The sequence below is a fragment of the Panicum virgatum genome, chromosome 1N, assembly GCF_016808335.1.
Source record: "Panicum virgatum strain AP13 chromosome 1N, P.virgatum_v5, whole genome shotgun sequence".
Classification (NCBI taxonomy): Eukaryota; Viridiplantae; Streptophyta; class Magnoliopsida; order Poales; family Poaceae; genus Panicum; species Panicum virgatum.
This window is the reverse complement of record NC_053145.1, coordinates 49858271-49870782: the sequence shown is the minus strand read 5'-3', so window position 1 is coordinate 49870782 and position 12512 is coordinate 49858271. Positions and strand designations below refer to the sequence as shown.

Here is a 12512-nt window from a genome sequence, read left to right as displayed (position 1 = left end):
CCTTGGTCACTTAGTCACATCGTAGTAAAGGATGAAATGAGAATGAGTTGAAGATGTTTGAATGGTTTTAATAGAGGTTTAATCTGATCCACCATGTGTGCTCTAGATGTTAGGCGAATTTAGTAAATACTCGCTGTATTAAATGGAGCTAAAATATGGAAAGTAAGGATTCACTGTTAGCAGCCTTTCAGCAAAAGAACTCCAGAGCCAAAAAGCTTTGCATGTCTAGGTAATGGGCTAAGTATACCCAAAGTCGGGTAAGCCTTGCTGAGTATTAGTATACTCAGGGTTGTTGTTGTAACCCTCCTGAGCAGGTTGTGTCCCCGCTGATTTCGAGGAGGTCTGTGCGTCCTGGATTGGACAACCGCTTCCTCCTGGGTGGACCGTCGAGTGGGCCCCGTCTTCCCCGTGAAGATCGGGCAGGTTGGCATCACATCGGCGGGCAGGATGTGGAGCTCACCTTGTATCGTCGTCGTGGTTATCGTATTGTATTTCAAACTCGGTTTTAAACTTCCGCTGTGTTTTGAACTCTGTCGTTTGTACTTAAAGCATTTATGTAATACCCGTGTTGTAAATTAATTTGAAGATTTCTGTATGCTAGTATCACCTGTGCTCGTCTTCGTACGGGTCTGCTAGTGCAATTGTGATCCTGGAGTACAGTAGTTTAATCGGGATTTACCCGACAGCTTGTCAGATTATACCGTTTTAAGTGTATAGTAACTTGATTAAGTATTAAGATGATGGTTAGCGCACTTAAGCCAGTTTAATTTGGGCGGTGCTACTACAGCTAGCCATCACGGGATCCACCAAGGGGTCATTGACCTATCACAGAGGTTTTAACCGGGGCATAAGTCACACAGAGCTAATCCCTTCTCCTTGATCACCCGTTGCTCTCAGCTCTCCTGATGGCTATCAGACTAACTAGTGGGGTTTATGCTAAGCCGTTGCCTATTCAACGGTCGAGTAGTTTGCACGATAGTGGAGTTAGGTGAGATGACACACCAACTCGGTCCTTAGTGGTGACAAGATGGATATCTCCCTTCCTTGCTCTACCACACAGGCACGAGCACACCCATCGGCAAATCACACAGAAATGCCATCCATCCCGTCTAAATTCACCTTTCAAAATTCCACTTTTCTCCCTTCCCACACACACACATTTTCTTTATAAAACAAGTTGTATTGTGCATGAGGTCCTAAGCGTTCTAGCAGTGACTAACGTCCAAACAACACATTCAGACATTAATCTAGGTGGTCAAGGAATTGTTATAACAAATCAAGGGGTGGCTATCCAACCGTGTTTTCAGCAGGCAAAACATATGCAATTTTGTAAAATAGGCCAATAGGTTGTGTATATGAAAACTAGGACAAAAGCATGCATCAAAGGATGGGATTGAACTTGCCGTCTTCAAAGCCTTCCGGGAGGTCCTGGTCGAAGTACAGTCCTTCGGGCTCGGGGTCGCGGAACTGGTCCTCATTCGCTTGCTCGCAGTACTGTTCGTCGACGGGCTCTCCTTCGTTCACACCGTGATCTACGACGCGTACAAACAAACATACAATCAAGAAAAAGAAATAAAAGTCTTATCGTTGAGCTCGAATCGGAAACAACTAAGATATGGAGATAAGAGTAATATTTTTGGGCGGTTTCTTAATGGCTTGGCCAAAACTATGTTAGGATTGGCGTGGTAAAGTTTCAGGTCGATCGGAGATCGTTTGGCACATGAAATGATAGGTTACAGAGAGGTTTAGGGATCGAGCGGGGTTCAAGGGCCTTTTGTAAATATTTTTGAGGGGCAAGGGCTTGGTTGTAATTTTTGAAAACATCTGGGCCACTCTGGAAAAGTGTAGGGGTATAATTGAAACTATGGATGGGTCTACTTGTGAATAAAAGAATAGGAAGGGTCCCTTTTGTAAAAGAGCTAGAGAGTGGAAAGGTTATTTAAGAATTAGAAGAAAGGCCAGGGGGTTATGGGCAAAAACACCCGTCCCCTTCCTCCTCCCCTCGCTGGAAAACAGGGGAGGGGCGGCGCGACGCCAGTGGTGCCTGAGGCCGGCGGCCTGGGGCTCGACGGCGCTTCGGGAGGAGGGGAAAAGAGAGAGGAGGAGGTAGGTGTCCGATTCCCCTACCTAGCTCGGGCTGGGGTTGAGCAGGGAGGTGGGGCGACGAGAGTGGGCGGCGGTGGCCACGGCGGCTCTAGGTGGCGGCGCTGTGGGCAGTGGGAGGGGTGCTGGTGGCGGCGGCCGGAGTCGTGGGAGCAAGGGCGACGCCGAGGTCCCTTTTATAGGCATGGAGAGGCGGTGGAGGGGAGGAGCCGCGTCGGTGGCGGTCCGGCGGGTTCGGCGGGGTGCTTTAATGGCGTTTGGCCGGCTGCTCGTGTCGCGACGCGGCGTGCGGCGGTGGCGTGGGCGTCGAGGCCGTCGTCGAGCACGTGGAGGAGGGAGAGCGCGTAGCGGCCCTGCGAGCTGTGCTCGCCGCGTGCGCAAGCGCCAAGGTGGCGACGCTGGGCCGTGCGGCGCGGCGTGGCATGGCGCGTTGCCCACATGCGCGTGCGTGGACAAGGCAGGGGAGAACAGCGCGCGCGTACGGCCGGTGGTGAATGGCAGTGGTGCGCGCGGCCGCGGGCGTGCGTGGGCGAGCGGCGAGCTGATGCCGCTGCGGACGTCGCGGCGGGTGGAGCATGCGCGCGTGCGTGCGTGGAGGCGGCCGGTGGCGGGCCGAGCGACGTCGCGGCGCGGCGTGCCGAGTGCCGCGTGCGTGCGCGTGTGTGCGTGTGCACGGGCAGGCCGGGGCAGCACGCGCACACAGGAAGGCGAGGCGCGCAGGCTGGGCAGGCGGGGTGAGCAGCGCGTGCGGGAATGGCGTGCGGGCGTGGCCGGGCTGGGCAAGCGCTCGGGGGAGAGCGGCAGAGGGGAGGGAGGAAGGAGAGAGGGAAAGGAGAAAAAAAGAAAAATGGAGAAAGGAAAAGAAAATGGAAAAAGGAAAAATGGAAAAATGGAAAATGAGAAAGAAAAAGGGGAAAGAGAGAGATGAGAGACTCGCGCCGGCGCTGATCGCGGCGACGACCGTGGGGCCGGTCGGCCACGCTTAGCGGTCGCGTGCGCGCGCGGACGAGGCCACAGGGAAAGGGGGTCGGGGGTTGGAAATCGGACATTTGGAACAGAGAAAGATTCCGGGAATTAGGGTTCAGGGTTTTAGGCGGATTTTGAGCTCAACGATGAAAAGTTTTTTGGAAAAAAATATTTTAGCACGTGATTTAATTTTCATAGATTTTCGGGATGTCACAGGGTCCCACCTTCCATCCCTCTTTCTCCCCTTCCAAATGATTAGAAAAGTGTATTTATTGTCCATCTAACCCTTCCATCCAAACATCTTTTTAGTTAGAGTTAGTTTATGGTTAGTCATTTGTTGGATACTAACTCTAACTTCTATCTTAGTTAAAGTATCCAAACAGGGCTTAGATGTTGTAAGAATCTCAAATAGTGGAAGGTGGGGAGGACAAAAATCTTCTTCCGCAAGATGTATAGAATTCTCGATTGCTTTGTTGGAATTTGTGGGTATGGTCTATTTAATTTCATTTGCATTTAAAGAATTAAAAACTCACTAATAAATGCTAGAGAATCAAGTGCTTAATCTCATTTAGGTATTTGTGAAGGATCTCAACCGATTTAAATGATGGACTTTGTGTACACCTCTTGTGAAGTCGGTAAGATGAGATTGATGAGCCACACACGCGGGCTCATTTGCCTAGCCTCTCTGAGGCCGCAGCACGGCCGGTGTGATGCGATGTGCTGAGAAAATATTTTGATATTGAATGCAATAATTTTGAGATGTTAAACGTGTGATCATTTCTGGTGAATCATGGCCATAATTCTATTCAAGGGCTTGTGATTCATGGTAGTAATTGGCTCTCATCAAGGCCTTTAGGATGTTTCAAATTCGTTGAACAGGAGTCACCTCCACAGCTGTATAAACCGACCCCTCTCTAGTTTTCAACACAAGACATCACTCACTCTTAGGTACTACTGCTAAGGAGACCTCTCTCTTCTCCCTCCGCTGCCTCTCTGCATTCCCATTGCTCGTTCTCAACACAGGACATCACTCACTCTGAGGTACTCCTGCTAAGGAGACCTCTCTCCTCTCTGCATTCCCATCATTAGCGTTGCACGCACAGTCATAGCGAGAGCAGGCCTCTGAAACCTCTGCACACCAAGGGCGGATCTACAGGGGGGCTGAGGGGCTCCAGCCCCCCTACTGCCCAAAACTCCATGGAGCCCCACCACAGCCCCCCCTAAAATTTTGGAGACCATTGATGATGGAAGGGAGGGAGCAAGAAAGAAGAAGGGTCACCAGCCCCCTGCCTTCCATTCCTGGCTTCGCCACTGCTGCACTCTAAAGATCCTTCTTGGGGAGCATCCTCTGGAACCTGTGCATGCTAAAGATTCTTCTTGGGGAGTGTCTTCACGCAGTAGCGACTGCTCTTTGCTCACCAAATGACTACGTCGTCTATGTCCTGGTGGCCAATCTACTACATCCATTACATCCTGGTGGCCTGGTCGACTTCTCTTCCACAACTTGTACGACTATTTCCTGGGGACCATACCTGTGTTTTCTAAGTGAACATCAAGATTGTCTCGACAACTTTCCCCACGGTCATTTGCACTGCATCGACTTAGTTCGACTACAGTGAACAACTCTGACCAGCACAATATCCAGTCATGGGAACGATGCACCCAGTGTCTCCGGCACTAGTCCCACCTCAAGGTACATTCTAAACCACATCTAGTTTATTATTTTGTTCATGTTTATTAGTGAGATTAACATGAACACAAGCACATATATTGCTATTACAAGATCATTAATTTATGTCATGGAATTGTTAATAATATTTAAAATTAAAATATACCAAGAATTACCTTTTTTCTAACATGCTTCACGCTTGAGAAAGGGTGGTGGTACGAACCACCATCTAAGTTCCGAAGCTAGATTTTGCACCGGGTACTTCAAATAGAATGATATTATTATTTATCCTTTGATTGTTGCAAGTAGCTGCCTTAGTTACGAGAAAAGTTAGGCTGGAGCGATTTTTAACTCAGCATGCTTATTAGCTACACGACGAGAACTTTGCTCCGGATGGGACCGAATGACGTGTCCACCTTCATCAATTTTGAATCGAATATACGCTAAGCAACCCACGTTTACAACACGAGGAGAACATGTTGCTTTCCGTATGTGCCCTTATAGCCCCTTATTACATGGGTGGGTTAGGCACCATGCAATTGTTAACGGCGGATAAAAAGCAACCCATATAGGGAAGTAGGTGGGTTCTGGCAGATGTGTGGCCCTTCAAATCCATCTCGACAAAAAGGATTTGTCTCCAAACCGAGAAACGCCGAAGCTTGACGCGCTGGCAATGGCCACCGGAAAGGCATCAACATGATGGATATACGACGGCGAGCTGGATGAACGTCGTGGCAGGTGCATGTCGAGCGTTCGCCGCCGCCGCGCTCGGGGTTCGATCGGGTACCGACTTACCGTAGCACCATTCGCAACTTTCATGCCAGCCATCATGCGGACTAATTAAAAAGTTTGGATAGCTTCATCTAGTGATCCACCCACGCGTGCACCGTGTGGGGGTGGGGGTTTGGTGGCCAGAGGCAAACGGTATGAGCATGGCCGCGCCTCGAGCCCGCGAGGCGCTGACCCACCCACCCACCCACCCCAACCGAGCAGGCACCCGCGTCTAATCCATGGTGAACTGACCACGAAATAACGTGACGTGGAGTCGTGGTAAGACCATTCTCATTCTCAGTAGAAGTGTCATCGACATAGTTACCAAAATTATAAACTAGTTAATCGAGTCGGTGACACTCCTCTCACAATCCATGACACTCTATATCCTCTCTCTTCATAAAAATCTTGCTATGTCAATAAATTTAATATTCATGACACTGTTATGATACTCCCACCAAAACTGACCTAATGACTGATCACCATCCGGTCTCCTAGTGGAACCCACCGGTGCCACCACCTACTGACCTGCTTGCAACCGGTCAGGCAGACAGCACGGTCACCAGATGCCCACCAATCATCCACCACCAACTGAACATCCAAATATTATGGTTGGTGGAGAGCCAAGCGAGAATCTACGTGGATGAAAAGAGAAAAGAAAGCGTTGAAGCAGGTGAAAAAATCCTGCATTGGCTGCTGTTAGATGAGTTAGTGGGGGTCCGCCATCATTCGGCAGTCGGCGTTGTTATTAGCCACGCGCTTCGTGGTGTCTCTCAACTCTCTGTGAAAGTTCGGCTGTTTGATCGGATGACGAGCAACCTGCACTGTATCCCTCGAGCAGATCCCTAGCCGGCTAGGCTAGCCCCCACGGCCGACACCGTATCTGCTCAGCCAATGCATCAATGGAACTCGACCGAATCCTCTTCTCCTTGACACCTTGTCCACACAATGGGGGGTCCCAAGGTCATAAAGAAGAGGGGACTTCCGCAACCAACCATCGCTGCGAGCCTGCAACTAGGGGTGGTAAAGGGTCCAACATTTTGAACTAGAAAATCTAAGGATCGGGCCCTAAAAAAGTCGGGCTCTAAACATATGTATTTTTGAACTAAAAATTTTAAGGATTTTATTGGGCTGCGAAGAGGCCATTAGGGCCATGGCTCATTACCACCCCTACCTGCAACTGCTCGTGGAAGAAGACGAAGCTCCCCGAGGAGGATAGGAGAACGCGCTGCATCTGCAGAGCTCTTTCCATTGCCGTGCCCTTTGTCATGCACAGTTTCTTCCCTATCCAAACTATAACTATTCAGCGGGCCCGTTTTGAATGCAGCAATTCGTCAATTGCTTTGGAAAGAAGGTTCAATTCTGTGCAGGTTTGATAAGGATTGGTCCAGACTGTACCTTCAGGTTCAACCTGCATGTGTAAACATAAAACAAGAACAGAGTTCCTTTCAAGCAGATTCATCTGGAACTCTCAGAATTGTACCACCGTCCTGCAATCCTGCACATATTTTTTTAGAAAAAATAAAAGGCTCAAGAGATAAAGTGATTGACCTTATTAACCTGTATCATTCAGAACGGATTAAATTGTTCATATTACAATTTGTTCAGGCCGTTTTAGCCCGTGAATCATACGGCACAAAACGTTTACATCCCGCCCAAAAGGGGGCAGGCAGGAACGGAAAAAAAAAGTGCAGGAACTATGTGTGCAATTAAAGAATCTTGCTGCAACCTAGTAAGATCACCCTCCCTGTCCTCTGCTGTGCTTCTGTCTACCGCTTCTCTGCTTGCTTCTGCTGCGCCTTCTCTCGCCGATGACTTGGGTGTTGGGTGTCGAGGCGATCAGAAGTCGTAGATGAACTTCCGGAACTTCTCCATGTGCTCGGCCTGCAGCGAGATGGCCACGGACAGGCTGCCGTCGCGGTTGGCGCTGGGGAGCACGAACGCGAGCCCCTCGTACGCGATGCCGCCGGGGCCCATGAACACGGGCCGCCCCCACCCGAAGTCCGCGTCGTGGATGGGCAGCCGCACCCAGCTGGTGAGCCCCAGGTTGGGGCACCGGAACGTGTGCGCGCCGCGGACCAGCGCCGACAGGTCCGGCTGCAGCTCCAGGTAGTCCAGCGCCGACCGGCAGTACCCTTCGTCCATCCGGTCCAGCGCCGCCTGGATCACCGCCGCGCCCTCCGCCACCCCGGCCGTCACCGTGCCGGCGTCGGCCAGCGGCGTCGCCGTGAAGATCACGTTGCCGAAGTAGCCCTCGGGGAGCGGCGGCTGCAGCCGCTGCCGCCCGTCCGTGGCGCAGTACAGCTTGGTGGGCTGGTCGGCGGGGAGGCCACGCGCCAGGGACGCGCACCGCCACACGTGCGCCGCCAGCACCGCGTACGTGCTGAGCCGCGGGACGCCCTCGCGCGCGGGGATCTGCGAGCGGAGGCGGCCGAGGTCGGCGCGGCTGAGCCTGAAGATGGCCACGGCGGCGGGCGGCGTCGCCGGCTTGGCCATGAGGGGCGCCTGCGGCGGCTCGGACAGCATGGCGGGCGCCGGCTGGTACTCGACGTGCGGGTAGACCGGGGTCGGCGGGTCGCGCGCGCGGAGGAGGGAGCGGTCAATGTAGGGCATGACGGCGATCGGGACGCCGCGGCAGAGGTCCGCCCACGAGTTGATAAAGTGCAGGCCAGAGAAGCCGTCGGCGACGTGGTGCTGCATGCCTACGCCGATCGCGACACCACCGCATTTGAAATGTGTCACCTGGAGCAAAAACGTGCGCGCCAACTTCGGTCAGTTGCAGAAATTTTTTCGGAAGGACAACAAGAGTTTTGCCGGATTTTTATTTTTTGAAGCAGATTGCCGAATTTTTATTAGAAGGAGAAAAAGACTTTACAATACAAAGACACCCAACTCAAAAAACACCGTATCACACCCCACTCGAAACAGACTCCACGCGAAACAGACGCACCACACACCACTTGGAGAAAATAGCAAAAACTAATGAAAAAGAAAACCACTAGGAGGTTGGGATGAATCCGTTGACTACTCCTACAGCCTGTTTTGAAACTGTTGGACGGCTTCCTTGATTAGAGGTCAGTTGCAGAAATGGCTTCATAATTTTTGAACTATAAGCAAAAGCAAGTCTTTGACTTGTCAGTGTCAAGTTAAGAACACAAGGCGAGACTGAAAATACATGTCTGCTCAATAGATGCCGGTAGGTAACTGAATGGGATAGGGGGCCGGTGGTCCACTTTTTCTCTAGTAGAAAAGAAGATGGGAGCCTGAATGGCTAATAACAAATTAGCAGTAACACAGGACGTGATCATCTATCAACCACTGTCATTGAATATTGTTATTTACTTCTATTTTTTTATGTTAGGTCCTGTTTAGTTTCCAAAAAATTTCAATCGCTACAGTAACTTCGAACGTTTGACAGTATTAGATATGGATAACTGACCAAACTCATTCCATAACCCCAGGCAAAATCGCGAGACGAATCTAATGAACCTAATTATGCAATAATTAGACAATGTCATGCTACAATTAACAATCTCTAATGCTGAATTAATTAGGCTTAATAAATTCATCTCACAAATTTCCGTCCATCCGTGTAATTAGTTTTATAATTGATTTATATTTAATACTCCTTAATATTGTAAATGCTCCCAAAAAATTTTTGCCCAAAATTTTTTTGGGAACTAAATGCGCCCTTAGAACAATAATCTCAGAAAGATACATCAAACTACCACATGACCATCATCGTACGAATGGAGTAATGGACTAGCAGATGCACTCATTTTGGGCAACTTGCAGCTCCAATCCAATGCAACCACGACTCCACGACTTGGCATTGAATTCCAATGATATCTAAGTTTTCCTTAGCCAATCTGAATGTTATACGTATGGCGCCGCGGTGTATTATCATGCTACTGGTGCCAGCCATGTAATCATGGCTGTACAGCTAAGTATGACCAAACACGATAGCTAAGCAATATATACATGCCAAGAGAGTTGCAGATCGGAACAGAAGAAGCCACCAAATGTTGCTTGCTGTCCCAAGAAAAATCTAATAAAAGCCTCGTCTTTTTTGGCGCTCCAGTTAGGCTATCATTTTCTTTGGATGGCCATGCAGTTGTGCATCCTAAGCAAAAAAACACCCCGCACGCAACCGGCCAACCACACTTTCGCTGTTCGCGGACGAAAGGAGCAGCCCACGCTGATCGTCGGTGTGGTTGCCAGGTCACACCACGGCAAAGGTGCAAAGCTGCACCTGATGAGTTGCAGAAGGTTCCATCATGTGCGCCTGTTATAAAAAGTAGTTTGGTGCCGGGTTTGCGTCCACCGGTTACGAAATGGCAGTTTGGTGGTGCGGGGATTGCCGTGAACGCAAAGCAGGTAGCTATAGTAAGCTATAGACTACAGTATAGTATATGCATCCTCGAAATGGTAGCACATGGCTTCCACAATTGTTTCTTTGAGAAGGCAAAACCGCAAAAGGACAACATATTTCGGCCTAATGACGCCAACCACGAAATGCGAGCTAAGTCATGTTAGAATTCGTGTGAGTAACTTATTGCCGTTTTCGTACCTCAGTCAACCATTCAAACTGTACCATTTGTACCCTGATGAGTACACTATTTCTCTGCAAAGACCTACGAAAAGCCAGCTAATCTCTAGGTATTATGTCCGCGACCATGAAACAATACTTTTGAGTCCACAGAAAGTGGGGAATAAAAAACTTCTAGTTATACTTTTTTGAAGACAAAATTCTAGTGATTTTTGGAGTGTTGCTGTGGGCAAAACAAGAAACTCTCGTTCTCACCGACGGTTTAGCATAGTACTAGTAATTAAATGTGCCACGATGCGCACGATGCGCGTGAGGCCGTGTTTAGTTCACACGCAAATTTTTTTTGTTAGAATCTTATTAATTTGAAGTACTAAATGAAGTCTATTTACAAAATTTTTTACACAGATGGATTGTAAATCGCGAGACGAGTCTAATGATGCTAATTAATCCATGATTAATCAATAATTAGCGGATAGTTACTGTAGCATCGCTGTTGCAAATCATGGATTAAGTAGGCTCATTAGATTCGTCTCGCGATTTACAGATCATTTATGCAAAAAAATTTGTAAATAGATTTCATTTAGTACTCCATACATGTGTCGAAATATTCGATGTAACAATTTTTTTGTTTACGAGTAAAAATCTAAATAGAGCCTGAGTCAACGCCTTCGTGCTATGGCGAGTACAACTGGCAGTACGGTGACGGCAGGCAACTCCAGGCAGAGCAGCGTTCGAGCAACGTCTCCACGCGCTCGGATGAGCGTCGGCGCCCGCCCACGTGTCGTCATTGGCACCGGCGGAACGTGCACATCACCCCGACCCAGCGAGACGTTGACGGAGACGTCGTGGTGTGCGGGCGCACTAGCGGCGAACTCGACAGATGAAACAATAACCTCGATGCCCTCACGCAACCGCACCGCGGCAACCAGCGCTTTTCCTAGAGCAGAGCACAATCCTAGCGAGAAGGAGGGGATCGGCTCGTTACCTGGACCACGAGGAGCGGGAAGGCGGAGATGTCGTCGGTGTACTCGACGGTGGGGATGAGGCGCTTGAGCTCCATGGTGGGCGCGAAGTCGCCGAAGTCGTCGACGGTGGCGTCGGGCGCGTCCGCCTCCTGGAACAGCACCCCGCCGGCGTTGCAGTCGATCTCCACGCGCCCGTCCTCGTCGCGCGCCAGCCGCCCCGCCATCGGGTAGAAGGGCACCAGCGCCTCCGCCAGCGCGCGCCGCATCCGGGCGCCGTCGAAGAAGCTCCCGTCCGCGGCCGCCAGGTCGTTGCCCTCGCCGTCCCGGCGCCGGAAGAAGTAGACGCTGGGCGTGTGGAACCGCGGCACCACCAGGTCCGGGCCCGAGTTCCACAGCCGCCGCCGCGGCGTCTCCGCCGCCGGGTACACCATCTCCGACCCCCGCACCGTGATCTTCATCTGCACGAAAACCCAACAACCCCCGCACGCGTCATCATCAGTCTCGGGGAAGCACGGCGAACCAGAGCAAACGGAGGGAAGAAGAGTCAAATCCGGGGCCACCAACCTTGCTCGAGCGATCGGTCGAAGAACTCAGCGGATCTGGGACGCAACCCAACGCGGCGGCAGCGCAGGACGCGGTGTAAAGCAGGCGGCGGCGGTATACTGGTAGTATTAGCTCTTGGTGGAGAGCTGGTGAGCTCGCGGGGGGTGGGGCGGCTTTTATAGCCGGGGATCCCGTGCGCGCAGCCCGCCCGCCGTCCCCTTGCCGTCCGCCATGACCCCTTGTGGCCCCCCGGGGCGTTTGGTGGGATGGATGACCAGCCGAGGTGGGTGGGGGTGGATTCGGCGGGGGAGGCGCGGCGCGGGGGCGGCGTCTGGCGTCTGGTTGGCGTGGCAGGGAGAGGGCTCGCACCTCGGCTCCTCGGTGGGCGCGGTCCACCCCCACCGGACCCTGGACGCGGGTGCGGGGGCTGGTAGTCTGCCCCAATCCGATGTTACTCCGAGGGTGGCGCTAGGGTTGAAAACGGGACGGGAAAATCCCGTCCCGACCGATTTTCCCGTCCAAATACTGTTTCAACCGGAAAAACCGGCGAAATCAGTTTAGTGATTTTACCGTTTTGCCGGTTCTCATATTTAACCGTGAATATTCCCGCGATATTTTCCCATATTTGCAAGCAAATTTTTATTTCAGCCCATAAACCGAACTCTATTTGGCCCAGCCCACACCAGCCACCGGGGCACCCAATGAAGTGCACTTGCGTACTGGGACTGGGAGTTATATAGAGCATGGGTTGAATCTCTCCTAGCTGCCTAAGCCAGGTGGTACTAAAGCTGAGAGGTGCATGCAGTATGGCTGGCGTGGTGGCGCTTGCTTTGCTGCTGCCGTGCGCAGTGGGCCGCATGGGCCATTCATTTTATGAGTTGCTGGGCACTATGCACCTCAAAAGGCCAACCATTTATACATTTCTTTTTTGTTTAATTGTTTCTTC

General features: G+C 51.2%; 1 protein-coding gene across 2 annotated transcripts; it reads right to left on the bottom strand.

The window, feature by feature from the left end:
- Positions 1-7047: 7047 nt before the first annotated feature.
- LOC120656412 (hydroxycinnamoyltransferase 2-like) lies at positions 7048-11864 on the bottom strand. Of its 2 annotated transcripts, none has more exons than XM_039934488.1 (3): positions 11588-11864; positions 11044-11481; positions 7048-8251 (listed from the first exon to the last, which is right to left on the bottom strand). In XM_039934488.1, the coding sequence occupies exons 2-3, from the start codon at positions 11479-11481 to the stop codon at positions 7349-7351; spliced, it is 1341 nt and encodes a 446-aa protein (XP_039790422.1). In that variant the 5' UTR covers positions 11588-11864; the 3' UTR covers positions 7048-7348. The 2 variants fall into 2 exon arrangements, with proteins under 2 accessions (XP_039790422.1, XP_039790423.1); XM_039934489.1 differs by having other exon boundaries at positions 11044-11503; positions 11588-11786.
- Between the last annotated feature and the right edge of the window lie 648 nt (positions 11865-12512).